Genomic DNA, 22,533 nt, shown 5'->3' on the forward strand with positions numbered 1-22,533 from the left:
ATAAGTATTACTGAGATAATACATGCAAAGATCTTTGTATACTCCAAAGGATGAAGTTAGGGATGTGGAACTTGAGATCATGCAGATGCTACCAGGCTCCACCTTCCACCTTCCCTGATATTTGGCCATGCCAGCTGAGGCTGATGATGTCAAACTGTAACTTGGAGGCCTCAGGTTCTCCATTCCAGATCTAGGGAAGGAGCTTTGGCTTCCCATAGAGCAGAGATGGGGGACCTGTGGCCCTCCAGATGTTGTGGGATTCCAACTACCATCCAAAATGACCAACAGTCAGGGGATGGTGGAAGTTCATTAACATCTGGAAGGCCACAGGTTCCCCACCCCTGACTTAGGAGCAGGGCCACAGCTCAGTGGCAGAGCCCATGCTTTGTAGGGAAAACCATTCCAGGTTCAATCCCTGGCATCTCTAATTTAAAAAAAAATGATCTCATGTAGTCGGTGAGATGGAAAGACATCTTATCAGACACCCTGGAGGGCCACCAACCCTCAAAGGAGACAGTGCTGAGCTACTTTGTCAGGGAGAGGGAATAAATTTTGGCATAACAGCCTCCACAGTCCATTGAATCCAATGTTGGAGCGAGTCTCAATTCAGAAATTCCACCCAGGAAGTTGCTCCTCTTGCAGCTGTTTTGCCTGCTTCTGCTTCTGCTTCTGCTTCTGCTTCTGCTTCTGCATCAACTGTGACTATCCTAAAATGGATGTTTTGTTCCAGGTTTTAATGTCTGCCCTAGATTTCCAAAGGGGAAGCCCATCCATGGGAAACTCTTCCCCTCATTCAACGCTTGCCCTGCCTCAACACACCTCAGGCAAAATGACTCAAAGTGGAAAGAAAGGCTGATCTTGTGGAAAGATCTGTTTTTTGGGGTGTGCATCATGTGGGGGATGTTAGGGAAGTGATGCTTCCCCTGTCATGCTCCTTCTGGGGTAGTTTGCCACCTTTGGTCATCACCCTGCACTAGACCCTCACTTGTGGCTCCTAGAAGCTGTCAGCATGCGACAGCAGCCACAGTTTTGACTGGCTGGGTAATCCAGGTGAGGGTAGCCAGTGGGTGTCAAACCCTCAATGAGTTAGGGACTTCCCCTGCATATGAAGACAGGGTCTGCCAGATGGAGCAGACAAGACCAAGAGTGAGTCCAATGGTGAAGAAGGCAGAAGGGAAGTGAGGGGCAGATGGGGTCCATCAACCTGGGAAGGCAGTTTCTGCTGCGGTCCCTACACTCCTGCAGGGGTCAAACCCCGGATCTCCTGTTTCTGGTGCTCCTTTTCCTCTTCGCAGTTGCTGCTTGTTCATCTGCCCTCTCTGGCCATTCATAGAGTGATGACAGGGAAGCAACTTCCTTCACTTGCCATTCCCTCTGCGTGGCTGCATAGATTGGACCTAGGGGCAAGTAAAGCAGACTGCAGTGACCCAGAAGAGGAGGAGGAACAGCTGAGATCCCACACAAGGGAGCTGAGTTCAAACCTTGGTGTTCTGGGTTCGACTAAGAGATCTATTCCAAAGCTTTGCTTTTGTGGGTTCAGTAAAGAGAAATGGCACCACCAAAGCTTTTTCGCTTGAAGTTCATGCTGCTTCCTGTTCCAGCTGGAATTATTGAACAAAGCAATTCAGCAACATCTGGAAGTTATTCATTCATTGTTTGTTTTAAAAAAGGGGCTATTGAGCATTTTCTGGAGTGTGGACTCTTGAATATGTTCTGTTAGGGTCAATTCATGGCGTTGTTTTGGGACATGGTGTGGCGGGTGACTGGCAAGTGGTGACTGTAATAAAGGCCTCATAGTATCACATCAAAAGACCCATCTTAATCAAGCACTCCAACAGCCAGACACCCTTTAAAGTGAGGCATAATGGGGATCTAATCCCCCTCTTATCTGACCTCAACCCCTGGATGTCCTCTTCCTGAGCATAGAATCATAGAATTGTAGAGATGGAATGAACCCTGAGGGTCATTTAATCCAACCCCAGCAAACCAGTAATCTTATAAAAGGACCATACTTATAGCTCAATCCTGACAAAGTCTACTCAGAAGTAAATCCAGTTGAATTCAATGGGGCTTACTCCCAGGTAAGTGTAGTTAGGATTGCAGCCTTTGCAGCCATGGCTAGCAAACACAGAGAACTCTAATCTGCATGAAGTTGTGAGAATAAATCCCATTAAGCATTGATTTCACAGTAGAACCATCACCTGGTTGCTTCACCACATGCCCGAACCACAGTTTATAAGTTTGCCCTTCTCTTTCTGTGCACAGTGGCATGGTGAGCATTAATCTAGGTGCTTAATGGTGCGACCAGATTGCCTCTTCGTGGTGGATCTGGCATCCAGCAAGCAGCTTTGCTGGCAGGGCTGTAGCCTAATAACAGCTTAGCATATCCTTTGCTTTTATGGAACCCCAGTTCGCTTCCTGGAACTGAAGTGCCTAAGTCAGGCATAGGCAAATTTGGCCCTCCAGATGTTTTGGGACTACAACTCCCATCATCCCTAGCTAACAGGACCCGTGGTCTGGGATGGTGGAAATTGTAGTCTCAAAACACCTGGAGGGCCGAGTTTGCTATGCCTGGCCTAAGTTCACAGGGTTGTGATACCCTGGTCTCTTGAGGGAAGAGAGTGCTTGGCCAAATGGGCCCTTTCTCTCCTTTCTTCTAAAGGCAGCTCCTCATAACCAGGGCTGCGTGTGCCAAAACGAAACACCCAAATACTCTGCACCAATGTGTAGATTCAGATTCCACAGCCCATCAGAATTCATTATTTTATCCATTGAGGGTACAATCCTATACCATCCTATGCACCCCATGATGGCTCATCTAACGGCCATAAGAATAGGGGGGGAGTTAAATGGGGGTCACACCAGCTCCTTGATTCCTGATGCCCATGTGAATATGCCAGCACCCTGCCCACCCCAAGGGAAAAGCCACAACATGTTATCTCCAAATGTTGTGACCCCACGTGCCGTGATCTCAGTTTTGGTGTTCTCCCTTTGCCCAGGCTAAGGTCCGTGAGCTAGAGGAGAAATGTCGGACGCAAGGCGAGCAATTTAACCTCCTCTCCAAGGAACTGGAAAGGTTTCGGCAGCAAGCTGGGAAGATTGATCTCCTGACGAGTAACTCATTGGCATCCACGGATATCCCTGGCTCACCTAGCAAATCCCTGTCCCAGTTCATGAACGGAATTGCCACATCCTTAGGCAAAGGTAAGAGCTGAGTGCTTTGGTCCGTAGAATGTCTAGAAAGATCTGCCCATTTCTGGAATACAGTGATACCTCGGGTTACATACGCTTCAGGTTACAGACACTTCAGGTTACAGACTCCGCTAACCCAGAAATAGTGCTTCAGGTTAAGAACTTTGCTTCAGGATGAGAACAGAAATCGGGCTCCGGCTGCACGGCGGCAGCAGGAGGCCCCATTAGCTAAAGTGGTGCTTCAGGTTAAGAACAGTTTCAGGTTAAGAACGGACTTCTGGAATGAATTAAGTACTTAATCCGAGGTACCACTGTAGTACCGGAAGCAACAGCAAATCAATGCCATCATGTGTTTCGGAATATTGACGAGTGGTTCATATATAATGCCAAACCATAGCTTGGCATTTCCCCAGTCTGGAGTCCTTCGACTCCCATCAGCACCAGCAGCAGGGTGAATGGTCAGTGACAATGGGAACCGTAGGCCAATGGCATCCAATGGGCATCAGACTGAGGAAGGCTATACGTCATGAACAAACAGACCAGAGCTGCTCCCTCCCTCCTTCCCTTACACCAGACAGCATGATGAAGTTGATGGAATTCAGCTTTTAGATCTCCCTCTCCCTCTCTCAACCCCCTGTTGAGTGCACCAGGACTGGAAGCTAGAATCTGACCCCATTCTGCAATCCTGTTTTTCAAGGCAAGCACCAATCATAGCTTTCTGTTCCAGACAAAATGGCAAGTGATGGGTGGTGAAAGAGTGCTGTGTGCAAGGGGAAGAGGGTCATGAAGTAGGGACAGGATGAGCCCAGGGTGCCTTGTTTTTCGTTAGGGTGACCACATAGAAGCATCGCCCCCAAATGTAAATGCATTCCCCACATAAGAGGACAAAAGAGAAAGCAGGCTTGCATAAAATGTGTGCATCTGTTTTTTATTATGCGAATTATAAAATTGCAAATTATGCAAATGTTGTAATTTAAATATCATACCATAGAGAGGGAAGACTGTGACCAGGTGATCTCTGTCTCCTCATTCTGCTGTCTGGGTGCTTATACGTAGTTGATGGGCAACCTCCATTCTCCTGCTCCTTTCCCTTAAGGCTCTTCCTCTTTAAATAGAGGGTTCCTTCTGACGGAGAACTATTCTCTGATCGCCCTGCCGACAGAGAAATGTTATCTGTAAAGTCAGACCCAGAACCCTACTGTCCATTCACGTAACGCCAGATCATGTCATTGCATCCGTAGCAGCCAAGAGACGCTCAATGAAGTTGAGTGAATCAGTTTTCCTTCTTGAGAATAGTCATGTGTTCTTTGAAATGTAACACTTCAGACATCAAGGGAAACAGTTGTTTGTGTGAATGGTAAGAGGCTGGGCTGTGCCCTTGAGCTCTGATCATGCCTTGCTTGACTGGATGGAGGACAGGTAGAAAGGGGTGTGCGAATGTGTGTACAAAGTAGCACAAAGGTAAAAATTAGCATTCATTGTTCCACCCACCAGTGGTGCATGTCCCTTGCCATGTTTTCCCCCCAGGGGGGGATGTGGCCCTTGTGTAAAATTTGCAGTTGTCTATTCCCTTTGCATTTTTAGGGACCAGAGGAAGTATTATAATTGTCACGGTCTGGTCTACAGGTGATCAAAGTCCCGGCTGAGGACGTCGGGACTGGGGTGGGAGCAGGAACGGGAGTCCAGGAGCCAGGAAGTCTAGGGGTCAGAGAGCCAGGAGTCAAGAAGCCAAGGGCCAGGAAGCAAGGAAGCATGAAGTCAAGGGTCCGAGGATCAAGAGTCAAGGAGTCAAACGCAGCAAGGCAGGGAACGTGTTGCTGTGGCAAAGAGCCGAAGGGAAAATGCTGACCTTATATCCCACCAGGTGCTGTGAGTTACCAATCAACCTCACCTGTGTGGCTGTGCCTTGCCTCTTCAGAACAAACTTAGGAAGGCCCCAGTCCTGCAAAGTCCTATTGGTCAGAGGGCCTGGCTCCTGCACACACACCTGACAATAATCTAGAAATTGAAGAGGAACATTGCAGGGTCATCATTCCCTCTGTTCCCACTTCTACTTTCTCTTGCCTTGCTGATTATAGTGTTCCTTAAGTTGTACATTTCCTAAACCATCACCTAAAAGCAGCGGTGTAGCTAGCCGCTCGGGTGTGCATGTCCTACAGCCGGGGGCAGGGCAAACCACCCATGGGGGCGGGGGGCGCTGCATGGAGCCTCTTTGCCACCACCCCCTCAGCTGTAGGGCGGCAAAGGGAGAAGCGGAGGGCAGGCGCAAGTCCCATGCTGCCATTTCAGGCAGCATGGAGCCCGCAGGAGCCCAGGCCCCCATGTCACTCCCAAGAGAGACATGTGGCTTGGGCACGCTGCAGACACCACTGTAAGTGCCAGCCTCCGCAGTGTGGTGCCCAGTGCCAGCCGCATTTCGTTACGTTTGTTGACTGAACTAAAAGGTTTCATGAGCCCATTTTTTTTTAAAAAAAGCAATCTCATATTTTTGTCATTTTGTCACCCCCTCAGTGATGACACCCGGGGCAGACCGCACCTCCGCACCCCCTTCCTCTGCCTAAAAGCTTTTGTTTGGATCATCTGGGGTGGTGGTGGGGCTTTGGCTGAGGCTTTTCTGTCTTGCCAATAGTAGCTACTGCTAACTAGCAGAGCCTCGTCTCCTTAGCTTGCTTTTAAGTGCATCAATAATTTCCAAAGGTCACAGCTGCATCGCTGGCTGGAGGGTCACCCGAGGACACTTGGAACCATTCCAGTGTGCCAATTTGCACACATAGTTCTGTCTCCCACAGGCCCTTGCCCTCTCTCTGATGAGGCTTGGCACTGGCAAGTTGGGCCAATTCGGATGTGACATGTGTGTGTGCTTATTATTGAACAAACGCTTGCCAGTTCAACTACAAAGCTGTGTGTTGTGAGTTGAGGAGGTTTCCCTATTTTTTCCTTAAAGCTAGCAGACATCTGATATTGGATTTCTGGGTGAGTTTAAATAAATGTGCATGTATCTGGCTTGACCTTATATGAAGTTGTGGGCAGAGCCTGGAAAGGCTCGTTTTAAAAAGGAACTAGTCCAAATTCAATTTGTCTGAAAAGTAACTAATTCCAGCTAACACTCATTCGTTCTGTGCACGTTTCAATTCAAGTTCATCCTCTGTGGGTTGAGGCAGGGGGTGGAATTAAGCATTCAGAACGTTACAAACTGCCGCAGTGGAAAGCATCAAAACACTCTCACACACAATGCAATGTGAATAGTTTGATTTATTTCCCCCCAATGATTGTGAATCTTAAAGGCCCAAAGAGTCTATAAACAGTTAAAAACACACACATGTGAGAATGAGCTCATTCAGAGTTCTACCCTGAAACAAACTTCATTCATGCTTAGGTCACCCGGCAATTATGGGAACTGCTTTCAGATATATTTGAGCTGATTTGGTGCACTTTGTTAAACACAACCTAGTTCAATCCAAATTCTGCTTGTGGGAAACATTCCTGCTTCTGTGTATACAAGGAAACCTTACTGGGCCATACCCAACGCCCAGCAGATATTCCTGATAGTATGCAGACATCTGAGCAACCATCATTTTGGATTTAATAGATTTTTACCCTGCTCTTCAAATAGAATTTACCAGGGTGACCAAACACAATGCCTTGCTGGAGGTCTAAGTGGAGGTTGGGAGATACTCTGTCAGGGATGCTGTAGTTGCGGGATTCCTGCACTGAGCAAAGGTTGGACCCTTGCAACTAAGGGCCCAACTTCCATAGCATTCTTCTCTCATCCATCACCTGGACCGGCTCTGACATCAAACAGAGTGAAGCATGTGCCTCAGATGGTGGATGTTGTGGGGTGCTGGGGCTCGTGTTTGCAAGGATGTAAGAAAACAGTAATTTTCCTTCCAACCTGCCTTACACAGAGTCAGCAGTGTTTCTGCTTCATGGCAGTTCGGTTTCAGCCAAATAGTATGTTAGTCGCTGTCTGCCACTTAATGGAATCTGCCTAATTATTTCTGCAGCTAATGAATTTAATGTAATTATTGACATAATTATTTCCACACTATTTATTTTAATGCAAAGGCTGTTCATCTCAATGCAAAATATGCACAGTTTAAGTGGAAAAATAACCATTATGATTGCGTATCATTTGTAGACTGAAAATGAAAACAGCAAGTACCATTTTGTATTTATTTACAGTGGACGCTCAGATTGCAAACGTGATCCGTGTGGGAAGCATGTTTGCAACCCGCAGCGCCACGTGTGTGCACGCACGGGTTGCGATTCGGCACTTCTGCGCATGTGCAAAGCAGGATTTAGCGCTTCTGCGCATGCGCGACCGTCAAAACCCGGAAGTAACCCGTTCTGGTACTTCTGGGTTTTGGCGCATCTGTAACCCGAAAAAACACAACCTGAAGCATCTGTAACCTGAGGTATGACTGTATTTTATTTCAGAAAGTTTATACACCCCTTGACTGTAAAAAAAAAAAAGTCAGTGCAGTTAGCATAGAATAAAATGATCAGAAGAAAACATTTCAAAACAAAGAAATCAGCAATACGCCACAAAAAGATTAAAGCATACATCCATTTGCTGGGCTGATTTCTATTGTGGACATGGGACAAATGAGCAAACACCAGCAATTACTGCTTCTCTCTGTATTTTCATCAGAATTCTTTGACATTCCTGGGTGTTGGAGCAATCTTTTTAAACTTCCAGAACCTGAAAAGCTGAATTATGGACTGTTGCCATGTGTACACACTTTGGGTTCAGAGCTGGGGCGTGGGAAATGTAAAAACAAAAAGCTTTGTCAGGTTGCATTAAAGTCTACAAGCCAAATCCACTTTGAAAAGTCACACAAGTCTTCCAGCTGCAGCCAATTGGGAATCCGTTCTGGGTAAAAAGATAGCAATCTTCTTGGCACAGCCAATCAGTAAGATATTCTGTTCATCAGATATCAAGGACAGTTTAATGTGCTCTCCTGGGCGTTCAGAATAGTCCATAATTGATCAATCAATAGCAGTATGAATTACTTTGTGCAAATGTTCTTTAAGTGCTGCTGGCTAATTTGTGCCCTGAGACCTTTAAATTGAGGAGTCTGCCACACTGCAGTGTTTTCTGTTAGTGAATACTTTTGCTTTCCGTGGGGCTCTTGCCTGGGCCTTCTTTAGGAGGTGGCTGAATACCAGCTTCTGGGAATTACAACTGAGGAGGGCACTGTTGCACTCTCGTTCTGCTTCCAAGTTTATCAGAAGCATTGGGATGCTCAACGTAAGAGCAGGGGGCGGGACTATTTGGACCTTTCTAGTCCAGGAGACCCTTGTGTTCTTAAGGCCATTCCATACAAGGCTGAATTTGCCATTGAGCACCCCATCTCCCCAACCCACATACCCCACCATGCATACTTCACACCCTCCTTGTCTTCACCTCACTGGAATGTGCCCTTGAATTCAGGCAATGCCTCTTGCTCGCCTGGATGGACAGACATGTGTGAGTGTAAACAAAATGGTTGGTGTACAAATTGTTAGACTATTCCGTTCCACCTTAAGGGACAAGCATGATTATTGTGTGTCACATGCCTGTTTACACTCCAGCACAGCTTGCTGGGAACTTCTGTTTGTGTATAGCTTTTGCTTTTAGCGTTCTTGCTTTGGACACGAAGGGGATCAGACATGTTTTCCGTTTGTCCGGATGTATGCTGAATAAACTGCTTGTAAATATGCTTACACAACCTCTCCTGATGCTTCTGTTTGCGCGTTATCTCTGCTGAGTTGCGTGCCCCAGCTTCTGAAGCTGTTGGTTGCAGATGCTGCAACAAGGACTGGAGATTGACCTGCACACTGGCCAGTGGGCTGGAGCTAGCTGGGGGCCTGCCAATTGCCCCATTTCCTTGCCAACACAAATGTCTTTGCTCCACTCACTTTTGCTTTGGGCTCTCTGCCCATCACCAGTAGCATATGGGCCTCAGAAGGTTGCCCATAAGGGAATGATGTGTTTCCCAGGGGTCATGAAGGTTCTTCAGCCCTGGTCTAGATGAATACGCTCAGGCGTCTGGGATGATTTCATCTGGGAAGGAATGGTGCTCACAGTTTAGAGTGCCTCAGAATAATTAAAGCCAATTGCAGCGGATGAGTCATGGCATCAGCCTCTGAAAGCCAGCTGTTTATGTGCTTCAAGACGCTTTTTGGGATTCAGAACAGAATCTGGGGAACTTGGGCTGACTAGCAGATTTCCTGCAGATCCTTTCCAGAAATTGAATCAGTGGTACACTTTAAGTAATCATTATTATTTATTAAATTTGTATACCACTCTTCATCTGTAGGTCTCAGGGCGGTTCACAACATAAAAAACACAAAATACAGTGGTACCTCTTAATTCGTTCTGGGAGTCTGTTCTTAACCTGAAACCATTCTTAACCTGAGGTACCACTTTAGCTAATGGGGCCTCCCGCTGCCGCCTGCTCATCCTGAGGTAAAGTTCTTAACCTGAGGTACTACGTCCAGGTTAGCGGAGTCTGTAACCCAAAGTGTTTGTAACCCAAGGTACCACTGTACATAATAAAAAACAAAAACAAACCAATAACCCTCCAGTCATCTCATGGAGGAGGCACATGAATAACAGCCTGAGACAATGATCGCAGGGTCTGGCTCGGTTCTGTGGAGAGAGATGGTCCTTGAGGTATTGCAGTCCTGAGTAATGTCAGGCTCTAGACTTATTTGTCTTACTCCACTCCCTCCTTAAGATAGCAATGTGTCTTCTTTTACTTACGGTAATTCAAAATGTAGCTAACCAGGGTCTCATGAATAGGGCCCTGGAAGCCTGCCTTGAGAGCACCTCTGGGCCAAGCACCCACAAATGTGAGTTTGGAAAGGGTGCACCCATATTTGTGTACAAGCAGGAGGGGGAAAGTGCATTTGCTTCTTTAACCAAAGTGTTGGGACTCCATAGGGCTTTTTGACAAGGTGGTCGTACCCCATCCGGTACGGAATTACTGGTAGGTCCTTGACTTTTTGACAAAATCTGTAAATGCTGCAGCAAGTTGTGTCTGCAAAATGGTCGTTTTGAAGAAGGAGGATTCTTTTTTTGAGGGGGGATGGAGGGACGTGCCGTACTCTGTTTGCCTCTGCTCTACACTGTTGTTCCCTGGGAGCTGCAAATATGGAAGCAGAAAATAGCAAATGGAGCCTAATTATATCAGCAGTAGCAGCAGCTGTAGCAAAGCCACAGCGGCCAATTTAGGACGGTGCTGACATCCTCAAATATCCTCTCCGAACCTCTCTGCCTCCCTCCCCCTTCCTTTTAATTAAAATAGTCTACAGTCTACTTTTCAAAGCCTGGATCTGTGCATATGGTTCAGGGTGAAAATTTATATCTGACTCATCCAGGTCTCTGACTCGAAATCAGTTCAAAAAATGAGTTTGCTGTTGCCTGCTCTTTTCTGCTCTCTGGTGTGCTTTCAAGAGCCCCTTACACCTGTCATTTCTTCCCTAGCCCAGACTACATGTTGTGGGGCTTCATAGCCCTAGTAATTGCAGATAGACAATGAAATTGCAGATAGACAATGCTTAAATACAATGCTTATTGTCATGCTCCACCCCCACCCCCCCTTTGCTGTAAAACAGTTGCCTGGAGGTGGTGATGCCATTGTGGAAGGTGTTGCTGCAAACTGCAAACTTAGGACCAATCTGAAGAGTCCTTGTGGTATAGCCCTTTCCATCCAGAAAGAACCAGGTTTAGTGTCCAAATATATAGAGAACTAATCCCAGCTTTCCTGAGTGAGATACACATGTTTGTGTCCCATTCTTGCATTATTCCTTCCCCCATTGTTTGGCCATGCTTTAAAGCTCTCCGGGTGCCTGCAAAAGACCCATTTATTAAGGGTTCGTCCTGATTTTCTTGCATAATGCTTCCATGGGAATTAGACGATGCCTGCTTTTTATTGAGCATTCTTTCTGATTTGTTTGCAAGGCAGTTATGCCAGAATGAGCGTCCTGATTTGATTGGGAAGTGGTTATGCATTTCCTTGAATCAATCATATATCCAATACCTTCTTTATGCATTTCCCCATAACTTTCCTAACAGCGAAAAGTGGATTTGTTGGGTTCACACCCACACCATACATTTAAATCACATTCAACACACATTTAAAACACTAGGCGTCTCCCAGGGAATCCTGGGAACTGTAATTTAGCCATCACAGGACACAGTTTCTGGCACACACGGCACACTACCACTCCCAGGATTCTTTAGGGGAAGCCTTGAGCTTTAAATGCATGGTGTAGATTTGTGACAGAGAGCTTTGATCCACTTTAATTGCATTCTCCTAAATTTGAATGGAGAGGCTTATTATAGCCATTCTTTTCGTGTGATAAGCAGTTAATTTGCCGGAGTTCACTACCTAGGTCCTGGCAATTACTTGTGCACTTCAGTACTAAGCTTTCCCTGCCACACAATGTGTGAAATGGTCCAAAATGTGAGCAAGTTAAAATAAGACAGATACACCAACCCATTGCAAGTTCTCTCTCTCTTTTTAAAAAATAATATTTATTAACAGTTTAAAGATTACAAAAAGAAAAAAAAGAATTAAACAAGACAATACGATACATTACAAAAACAGAAACACAACAAAAAACATTGAATTAACAAAACAAAACAATTAAAAATACATCCAATATGCAAGTTATCTCTCCACCCTCCCACCCCCGCTTCCTTTTTGCCCGCTGAAGTTTGAGCCATCAGCCTCTGTGCGACTCTATGCAGAGATGGCGTCTGCTTCTGGAGGGCTCCCTGCGGTCTGGACTCTTTAGCCCCGTGGAGTGCCCTCCATTTTGCCTGCGGTAGAAGCGATTTCTCAGGGCAGCTATAAAACAAAATGGCTGTGTTTCAGAGACACTCAAGTCTATCTTAGCACCATGCAGATACTGCAAGTAGACTGCAGCTATGTCATAGAGACATAGACTATTAATTTATGGGAGAATATGAAAATAGTAGTGAGGTCCGTGCCTAATGCTGTTTAGGCAGCTCTTGGTATGAAAGTTGTGCTTTTTGGAAATACCCTCAAAACAACAATCCCAAACATACCCCCCCATTTTGTTTGTGGCTGTCTTTGTTACCCCTTTAGAGCCATTTCTTCTCTTTCTCCTTCTCCACACATTCCCAGCCAATTAGAGATCACACGTTGAATGTAATAACATAAGGTCATTCAAGGGTAGTCAATGTGGTTGACTCTCCAGGTGTTATTTGGACTCTTCCTGTTGGAGGGTTGATGAAAGGGGATGTCCTGCAACAGTTGAAGGGTGCCACACTGGTGGTGTGGTGATGTCAGTAGATGTAAGTGAGCACAAAGACTTATAATTCATGTGAGGAATGCATGGAGGGGAGGCATTGGACTCTTAGCAAAGACAGCAGGGCTCCATGATTTGTTGCCATGCACGTATCTGGTGGATTCATTGCCACACAGGGGTCAGCAAACTTTTACAGCGGAGGGTCGGTCCACTGTCTCTCAGGCCTTGTGGGGGGCCGGACTATATTGGGGGGGATGAATGAATTCGTATGCCCCACAAATAACCCAGAGATGTATTTTAAATAAAAGGGCACATTCTACTCATGTAAAAACACGCTGATTCCCGGACTGTCTAGGGGCCGGATTTAGAAGACGATTAGGCCGGATATGGCCCCCGGGCCTTAGTTTGCCTACCAATGCCATAGGACAGTAACAAGGAGAATTGGCCTTTGCAATCGGCCTTCCTCCACAAATCATCCTAAACAGCTGCTCTCTTGTTCGACATTCAGCACCATTGCTGTTGGACAGCTCCCCTATCTTGTTCGGAAGGCCAGAAACAGCACATTGCAGCCTTAAGAATCCCCATTTGGGATGTTCCTTGAGCTCCATGTGGGAAGCAACTGCTCTACAGGATTTGGGGAAGGCAGATGGGATTTGAAACCAACTCAAAACCATGTAGCCAACATGATGAGCTAATTGATATCTTTTGGGGGAAAGTTAGTTCCTTCCAAAGCTCTCTCTTTAAAAAAATAAAAGACTCATAATTGGTGATTGATTTCTAAGTCAAGCTGAGAGGAGTTCACTCATCACTAATCTTCATATGTTCAAGCTACCACTCTCTTGATACGCCTTTCTGGACTCTGGGTTGGTTCTAGGGGAACAGCTGGTCCTCTTTGGAGCCCACAGACATCCTGTTGCCAATGTTAGTGTATGAAAATGCTTAGGAAGGAGGGGAAGTTGTCTCCCATCACTGGTTGTGTAATGGGAACTGTCCAAAAGATGTGATTTGATGTTCATTCAGCATCATCATAAGACTAAGTAACATAGGCAGCTGTCAGAGGTAAGCCAAGAGTCCCTGCCCACCCCTGTAATCTAAAATCAGTAGCTAAGGGGGCTGGCACATAAGGTGATGGAACTGCCATCCTTAACAACAACAACAACAATTTGTGTGTTGCTGCACGATTGCCACTATACCCGCCAGTTTCCTGAGATGTTACATCCTTTCTCTTTTTCACACAGGTCATGAAAGCTCCTCAGGAGGCCACTGTGTGATCTCAGAGTTCATACGACCCCTACAACTATCCAGTGACAAACCAGAGCAATTGTCCATCAAGCCAACTTTCCTGTCCCGGTCACGATCTGGCAGCCCAAGATGCAGGTTTGAATCAGACGTAAGTTGAAAAATGGCTTTGGACAAACCTGTCTCTTCTTCAACTGTTGGGACTAGTTTTTTGTTAAGAAGGGTTGATGATATAGATGAAGGTTAAGGAACCTCTGGCTCTCCAGAGGTTTCTTAACTAACACACACACACACACACACACACACACACACACACACATTCAGTTTTCAAAAATTTACAGATACACACCTTACAATCGCATACTTCCAATATAAATGCATATTAAACTTCCCCCCTTTGGTGATTTCTTATTTGAATTTTTAACACTTCATTTCCCACTGTACCCCATTTTTTAGTTATTCTAGAATTTAAGTTAACCCTACCAATGCACTTCCTTGCATCCCCTAATTTTTCAGATATTCTACAAGTGCGCCCCACTCTTTAATCATTTTCCTTCCTCTTGATTTCTTTCTGCACCTGTTAATTCTGCCATTTCGGCATAATCCATCGGTTTAATCAGCCACTCTTCCTTGGTTGGTACAGCATCCTCTTTCCACCTCTGGGCAAATACCATTCTGGCTGCAGTTGTGGCATACATAAACAAATTTTCAGGTCCTTCAGAATCTCTGTATTCTGCCTTTGGTCATGCTTGCTGGGGCTAAGGGAAGTTTAGCAACATCTGGAGGGCCAAAGGTTCCCTATACGTGATGTAGGTAACATGATTGTGTGCACCAATCCCAAGGAAAATGGTCAAGTTTGCACGTTGAGTACAAACAAAAGTCAGAATGTTTTATTATATTTTTAAAATTTTGTTGGAAGCCATCTAGAGTGGCTGGGGAGACCCAGCCAGATGAGTCGGGTGTAAATAAATTATTATTATTATTATTATTATTATTATTATTATTGTTGTTGTTGTTGTTGTTGTTGTTGTTGTTATTGGAACAAAAATTGAGGAACCTTGGAAATGGCAAACTTCTTCCTTTCCTCACACCCCTGCTCCCTTATCCTCTTATGTCCCTCCAGTCCTTTTGAGATGAGCCAAAATTCCCTATTTTGTCCAACCCAGTGAACTATGGTTTTGCACTTGCCCTGCAAACTAGGCTCACAACCTAGGATCAAACCCGTTTCCAGGGCAAGCAGAATCCATTATTTGCTGCTTCTGGTGAAATGGCAAACAATGGTTCACCTCAGGCATGGCTCAAGGGGGAGTTTGGTCATGGTGGGCGGGGGGGGGGGCGGGAACGCTGATTCTCATTGCTCACTCAAGAAACACAAAGCTTTGGTCTGTTGCTATGTCTGAACACTCCGGTGTTACCTGAGCGGTTACTCCTGTAATGATTCTAGACCTCTTCCTGTTTTAATTGCTGGATAACCAGACATATATAATGTAGAGGGAGCCTTGCTTCAATGGAGACAGCCAAGAAGAGGGTACACAGCTCTGTTGGTTTTTTAAATAATGATGTCAGCAATGGTGCTAGAGGGGAAACACACTCTGAATAAGATATAAGAAAATGATATTGAAATGTCAGGACATGCTTATGGGGGTGTTTTTCTATTTTTCTCCCCATCCCAACATTTTAAAATAAATGCTCTTGTATGTGTTTATGCACATATGCATTCATCTTTCACTTTACTTTGTATGGTACTTGATACTTGAATTAACAACACGCACCCCGCTTACATCACGGATCAGCTCCACTCCCAAGTGGAGCCAATCCCAGCGGAGTTTGCATTTTGATTCAAATGCAAAAGGTGTCAAACACAAGCCCTTCTTGCAGAGTGCAGTTTAAGACTTCAGATTGTTCCTTTGCAGACACATCAAGTTGGACTGTTTGACATTAATGAGGCAAAAGTGTGTATACCTTCTATACACACTTACCTCGTAAATCTCACTGAGCTGTGTAGGACTTTCTTCTGAGCAGAAAGGAATAGGATTGTACTGTTTGTGCGTTGCAAAACAGGTTGGATCAGAATACACTGAAAGCCGGGGGGAATGTGTCTGTGTGTATTTTAAGCAGCTATCACTCTATCTTACTCCCAGCACTCTGAAAATAGGACGCTGGCACAGAGACCCAGGTTGGCTTTCCTATTATGCTTTACTTTGCTTGCCCTTTTTTCAGACATGAATTGCTCATTGTTTGCCTTTTGTATTGGTAATTACAGGGTGTGTGTGTACCCCACGTGGGGATTTTGGCTCGGGATACGTTCAGCGGTTCAGTATCCCCGAGAAAGGCAGAGAGCTATATTATGTTGAAAATGCTTCAGGAGAACTCAGGCTTTGAAAAGTCAAGCCAACAAAGAGGTTCTTGACATGGGCAATTTTCAGAAATTGCAAGCCGGCCTCGGCCATTCCACAAAGACACCATCCATTTACCGTCTTGGTGATTGATAACAAGGAGGGGGAAGCAATCTCCCAAAACAATTATTATGGACTTGGTTATGAGTTCTATTGCGTACCAACAGAGTGGAGAGAAGGGCTGTGTTATTTTCTCCACGGGCTACCAGGGCATGAGTGGGAAGAAAGTGATAGGCAAAACCTTTTTGGGTTGTTTGCGTTTTTCTGTGAGGAGGTGGGTGGGTTGAGAGTGGGTGGCCAGGAGCACATAGCCCCCCAGGAAACAGATAGGTAGAGTTATTCATGCAGGCTGTTTTGCTGTCCACAGTGGCTTCATGATGGTGCAGGAACTTTGTTGTAAGTTTGAGGGCACATCTAGAAAGCGAGCCCATGCATACCTCCACATGGGTTCAGCCTGTTGCATCTGCAGTACGAAAGATCAGGTAGCAGGTGGTGCAAGACCTTCCTTTGCCCGAGTCCACAGCCAATGAGAGAAGACGATACTGGGGAAGGTGGACAAAAAGTCTGACGTGGTACAGCAGCTTCCTGTTGATCTTGTTCTTTGCATGGAGAGGACTCCATCTTTGCTCCCAAAGACCTTCAGTGACATATTATACTGAGTCAGACCCATTGGTCCATCTCAATGTTGTCTATCCTGACTGGCAGTACCTCTCCATGGTTCCAGGCAGGAGACGTTCTCAGCCCTCCCTGAGAGATGTTGGAAATTGGGGGTAGGGGTGGGATCTCAGGTAGCAGGGTCTAAAAGAGGATTATTCTTGCAACCGTTGTGAGTCACTGCCAGAATTGACTGAGAATCGGCTATTGGAGAGCCCTGGGAAAAACCCAACCCATTGAACCCTACAGGGAAAGGGCTATAGCTCAGTGGTAGAGCACCAGTATTGCATGCAGAATGTACCAGCTTCAATCTCCAGCACTTTAGTATTTATTATTATTATTATTATTATTATTATTATTATTATTATTATTCATGCCCTGCCCATCTGGCTGGGTTTCCCCAGCCACTCTAGGTAGTGCTGAGAGAGACTCTGTGTCTGAAATCCTGGCGGACTGCTGGTAGTCAGTGTAGAAAGCACTGCACTGAACTGAATGAACCAATGGTCCGATGCAGCCTAAGACAGGTTCCTGTGATGTGTGAATCCTGATTACTGAAAGAAAGATTTCTGAATGTGGAATTGCCCACTCCTTACACAAAGTGAACATCTGGAAAAACTAGTTGCTGGTCATCATAGGAAATAGTGAGATAGATTGGCCAGTGGACTGACTTGGTATAATGTAAGCACTTCAATTGCAATATATCCATTATCTGCCCTTGGGTTCTGCAATTTTGCCAGACATTGAATGCCTGTTTTCAATATTCATTTCACACACACACACACACACACACAGAGAGAGAGAGAGAGAGAGAGAGAGAGAGAGAGTCTTAAGTGGTGCTTTGTTTTTATTGAATGTCTTTCACACGGTGTTGAGTGCTACACCCAATACGACTTTTTAGCACTTCCATATTACGCATTTTGTTAAATTCCTGTTGCTTGATATTAATGCACTTTCCTAAATAAATAGAATGCTTGTCAGACTCTATCTGGGAAGAAATAATAATATATATACAGTATATATTGTGGTCATTTGTACATTAGGAGATTAAGATATAACCCTGACCCCAGAAGACTAATCACATTTATTACTTCTTATTGTAGATGGATAATGAACGAAATTCTAATACCTCAAAGCAGAGATACTCTGGAAAAGTCCATCTTTGCATCGCTCGATATAGGTAATGTCAACCCACCAAGCAGGCCTGTATGTGAACTGTATTTTTTATTTTTCAAAATTTGAAATGCTTCTTTTAAAAAAACTGATTTATTAGCAGTCAATGCAAAATACAACATGTGGCATCCAGAAGAGAGTATAGGGGGTCCGCTATAAAGAAGACACATCAACGGGGGTGGAAAACACAAAAATTATTCATTTGGACAGCATCCCTTTAAAAGCTGCTGGTGGGAGCCAGCCATGCTCTTAGACAGTAGCATAAGTGACAAATGGAAACAACTTTTGCATTGGCCTCTAAGTACTCAGCTGCATCTCAGTTTTTCTAATGACGCAATGTCCCACACCGTTCTATGCCAATATTCTCTCTTTTATCCTCTCCTTTAAGTGATCTTATTAACCTCAAAGTTTGAGCCCTGCCACAAATCACCAGGAAATGGTAAATTTTTTGGTCTGCCTGAAAGATGTTTCCTGCATTTCAGGCACTGGGGAGAATGAGAGGCGAGCTGGCCATTTTACCTGCTGACTGGCCACTTTCAGGGGGCACGGGCAGAAATGAAAGCAGTACTTTCTCTTGCCCACTCAGAGTCCTGCTGCTGAAATAAGTTACCTTTCACATCTTGGGATTTCCCTCGAACTACGGTGCTATCTCGGGTTACATACACTTGAGGTTACAGATGCTTCTGGTTACAGACTCTGCTAACCCAGAAATAGTACCTCGGGTTAAGAACTTTGCTTCAGGATGAGAACAGAAATTGTTTGGCAACGGCGCTGTGGCAGCGGGAGGCCCCATTAGCTAAAGTGGTACCTCAGCTTAAGAACAGTTTCAGGTTAAGAACAGACCTCCAGAACAAATTAAGTTCTTAACCCGAGGTACTACTGTATACAATTGTGACACCAGTGGGTGTTTTTTTAATATCCTGCATGCGTGGGAAGTAAGGTAGTCATGTTCCCAATTGTCAGGGCTCCTGAACATTCGTTGTTAGCATAGATGCTGAAAAACTACTGGGCCAGCAGAAATAATGTCCAAGGAGGTGGATAAAGCAAGGCTCAATGAAAGGCGCTGGGAAAGACTGACTGAGACAAGGTGGGGCCCATTGCAAACTGAGTTCATACGCTGCTTAGACTTAAGAAACAGACTTCTGCAAGAAACAGAGGTCGCGTCTTGCCCCTTGGCCTACTTTGTGTTCTGGGGTTGGTGCATGGCTGATTGCTCTTTCTGCAATCCCCTCCACTGGTTGCAAACCCTGACATCCTTGTCTGACCCTCCCAAGGGTCCCAGGCTCAGGACCTGTCATGGCCTTGATGCCTGAAACTGGCATGTTACTTGCCCAACACTACCCTGCTGCCAGCTGTGCTTAAACTGGCCTGCACATGACTCTGTGCCTACATGAGGGCTGACCAAGGAGGGGCTGGGTTGCAGGGGCATCCCAGAATATGATGAAGCTTTCCAGTGTTGCAGTAGGACATCTCGCTGCCGTATCTTGGGGATGTGGGAGGTGTGAACTGGGTAATAGTGGGTAGCCTAAGACTCTTAGGGGAAATGTGTGAAAGCAGATGGGGGAAACCAGCCAGAGAGAGGCAAGGGCTCAGCAATGAATCAGCCCGCCATCCCTCATTAAGAGAAATGGTGCTGTGAAAGGGTTTGGGTGCTGTAAACCCAACTGGCTCACCAAGGGCTGGACTTGCTAGCAGTGTGGGGAAGAGTCAGGATATGGCTTTGTGTGAAGATGGGAGCAAGTGGAAGTTGGCCATAGCTCACTGGTAGAGCAGCTGCCCTGCGTGCAGAAGGTTGCTGGTTCCATCTCCGGCAACTCCAGGTAGGGCTAAGAGAGAGCCCTGCTTGAAACCTTGGAGAGCCGTTTCCAGACAGTACTGAGTTAGATGGAGCCATCGTCTGACACAGTTCAGGGTGGCTTCCTATGTAGCAGGAGGTTGCAGGAGCTCTTTGCCCGACCCTGAGATTCTCAACACTCGCTGGTTAATTACATGAGCGATGGCGAGAAAAGGTAATTGTGCTTCCCTCCAGTTACAACCCATTTGATGGACCAAATGAAAACCCCGAAGCAGAGCTGCCCCTCACAGCAGGAAAATACCTCTATGTGTACGGAGACATGGATGAAGATGGCTTCTATGAAGGTTTGTTGAGATTGGCAGTTTAGTTATTTATTTTGTTTTTGTTTTTGCCTCTCTTTAACCATCAATGAATTTGGGTACATGGGAGCATTCTGGGTTCCACTTGCTCCCCTTGCGATTATCCAGCATTCTGAACCATCTAGGGTGGCCCTATAAGTAGAGCAGTGTCAACTGCCGGAGACATCAGCCCACCAATGCATGGGGAGTTATGGAACTGAACGAGTGGGATGTTGCAGAGAGAGTGGGGTCAGTGAGGGTGCCCTTGTTCTCCCCTCATACAAATTCTAATTCTAATTGAATGGTGGGGGTGAAGGCTTTTATCAGATGGTGGCACGGGGGCTAATTTATTAGGGCAAAGGGGCCTTGGCCCCACTGACCTCTGTCTGTCCTTATCCAGCCCCCACTTGCCTGCCTTCTTACCTACAACCAGCCCATGATGACTCCTTAGTCTCATTGATGCCCATGTAAAGCCCGGTAGCAGCAGGAAGCAACGGAGCGTGCCCTTCTTCATCGCCAGTATTACATAGACATTCGAACTAGGTTTATTCAACCCATCTTATATACGTTTCCTGGGCATTCAGAACAACACAACATTGCCTTATTACTACAGGACGAGAGCCCAGAAGTCACATATTGATTTGCCAGATTTTGTGCTGCCATGATAGATATTCGACGAAGAATTGTCTATGCTACGATTCAGTCCTAAACTGAAGACCCATATTGTTAGATCCACACTTCTGAAACCCACCCCATATAGCTGTGTTAACCGATCTTTTAATTTTTCTTATAAAATTTTATTCACCCATTATCTATGCTTAATTAAGTATTCTATGTATATGTTTAAATCTATGTTTGGTTCTTGCTCCTATTTATTTAATAATAGATTCATACTGTTATGCTATTCATTTAGATGTTTTGCTTATGCTGGTTTATGACTGTAATAAAGTACTTGAACTTGAGGCTAAAGTAAAGCCCAGTAGACAGGAAGGTCGAATTAGTTGACTCTGCCTGTCCTTGGCTCTGGTTCCTTCTACTGTTTGCTTCCTACCAGTCCCGATGGACAGCAGTCACTGCTGGCTTAGGTTGGGCTGGGTGAGCACTTCAACAGGGCTAGGGCAGGGATCGTGGTTGAAACTGGCTGTGTTTCTCCTTGGCCCATCTTTAAATGTGAATCCAGATGAGTAGTTGTGTCTTTTCTGTGTGTTTGTGCAACCTGCCTTCCACCTTTTTTCTCTTTCTCCTCTAGGTGAACTCCTAGATGGACAGAGAGGTCTTGTCCCTTCCAACTTTGTGGATTTTGTGCAGGACAATGAATCCCGTTTGTTGAGTGGGGTGGGCAGCGAACAGGACCAGAATTACATCAACCACACTGGTCACATGTTGGAAGGAGATGGCCTTTTGGAGATAAACCCTCCCAGCCACTTAGAGCCTGGCGTTGTCAGTAACAGTGCAGGGACCCTGGATGTGAACATTGATGAAATCGGAGAAGACATTGTGCCTTATCCTAGAAAAATTACCCTTATCAAACAACTAGCCAAAAGTGTTATTGTGGGCTGGGAGCCTCCGGTCGTGCCACCTGGATGGGGAACCATTCATAGCTACAACGTCTTGGTAGACAAAGAAATACGGATGAGTGTGTCCTTGGGGAGCAGAACTAAAGCTCTCATAGAAAAACTTAACATTGCTACCTGCACGTATCGAATATCTATTCAAAGCATAACCAGTAGGGGCAATTCTGACGAGCTCCAGTGCACTTTGTTAGTTGGGAAGGATGTCATTGTGGCTCCTTCGCACCTTAAGGTGGACAACATCACCCAGATTTCCGCCGAGCTCACCTGGCTCCCGACCAACAGCAATTACAGTCACGTGATCTTCCTCAATGAAGAGGAATTCGATATTGTCAAGGCTGCCAGATACAAGTATCAGTTTTTTAACCTGAAGCCCAACATGGCCTACAAGGTGAAGGTATTGGCCAAGCCTCACCAAATGCCCTGGCAGCTCCCACTGGAGCAACGGGAAAAAAAGGAAGCCTTTGTAGAATTTTCGACATTGCCAGCAGGTTTGACTCTGTGTTGTTGTTGTTGTTTTTAGGATATTGCTTGCTGTTGTTTGTTAATTTATGCAGCGCCATCGGTGTACGTGAAAGCTTACGGATTGCAAGAGGGAAGGTCATTTACTGAAGGATCTGGCATTCTAAACTTTGACACAGAAGATGCCAACGTGGGGTCTTCCAAATGCTGTTGAACTACAAATCCCATCATCCCTGACCAGCATGGTCAAGGACAATTGGATTTGTAGTCCAGGAACATTGGGGTGGGGCACAACATTGACTGCTCCTGGAACATGTCAGTGTTTCAGTTGCACCTACTTAAGGCTTCATTACGGACCCATGACCATTGAACACTGGAAGCAGGGAGTTGTCCTGAAGACTTTGGGGGCAAGATGAGTTTGGGGAAGACTGTCAAAGGAAAGAAGAGAGGTA

The 22,533-nt window shown here is 45.6% G+C and overlaps 1 protein-coding gene and 1 long non-coding RNA gene across 19 annotated transcripts in view; one reads left to right on the forward strand and one right to left on the reverse strand.

Annotated features, from left to right (window-relative positions):
• Positions 1-22,533, forward strand: part of RIMBP2 (RIMS binding protein 2) — a 273,596-nt gene that overhangs the window by 208,378 nt on the left and 42,685 nt on the right. For all 18 annotated transcript variants that reach the window (XM_083716867.1, XM_083716868.1, XM_083716869.1 and 15 more), the window contains 5 exons: positions 3,000-3,204; positions 13,695-13,846; positions 17,846-17,922; positions 19,945-20,054; positions 21,298-22,110. In XM_083716867.1, the coding sequence (XP_083572993.1) occupies positions 3,000-3,204; positions 13,695-13,846; positions 17,846-17,922; positions 19,945-20,054; positions 21,298-22,110 (1,357 nt within the window). The remainder of the gene's footprint in view (positions 1-2,999; positions 3,205-13,694; positions 13,847-17,845; positions 17,923-19,944; positions 20,055-21,297; positions 22,111-22,533) is intronic.
• The window catches only part of LOC310834345, a 202,671-nt gene that overhangs the window by 142,959 nt on the left and 37,179 nt on the right, over positions 1-22,533 (reverse strand). The gene's annotated exons all lie outside the window — the stretch shown is intronic.

Source organism: Podarcis gaigeae (assembly GCF_964106915.1).
Source record: "Podarcis gaigeae genome assembly, chromosome: 16".
Taxonomy (NCBI): Eukaryota; Metazoa; Chordata; class Lepidosauria; order Squamata; family Lacertidae; genus Podarcis; species Podarcis gaigeae.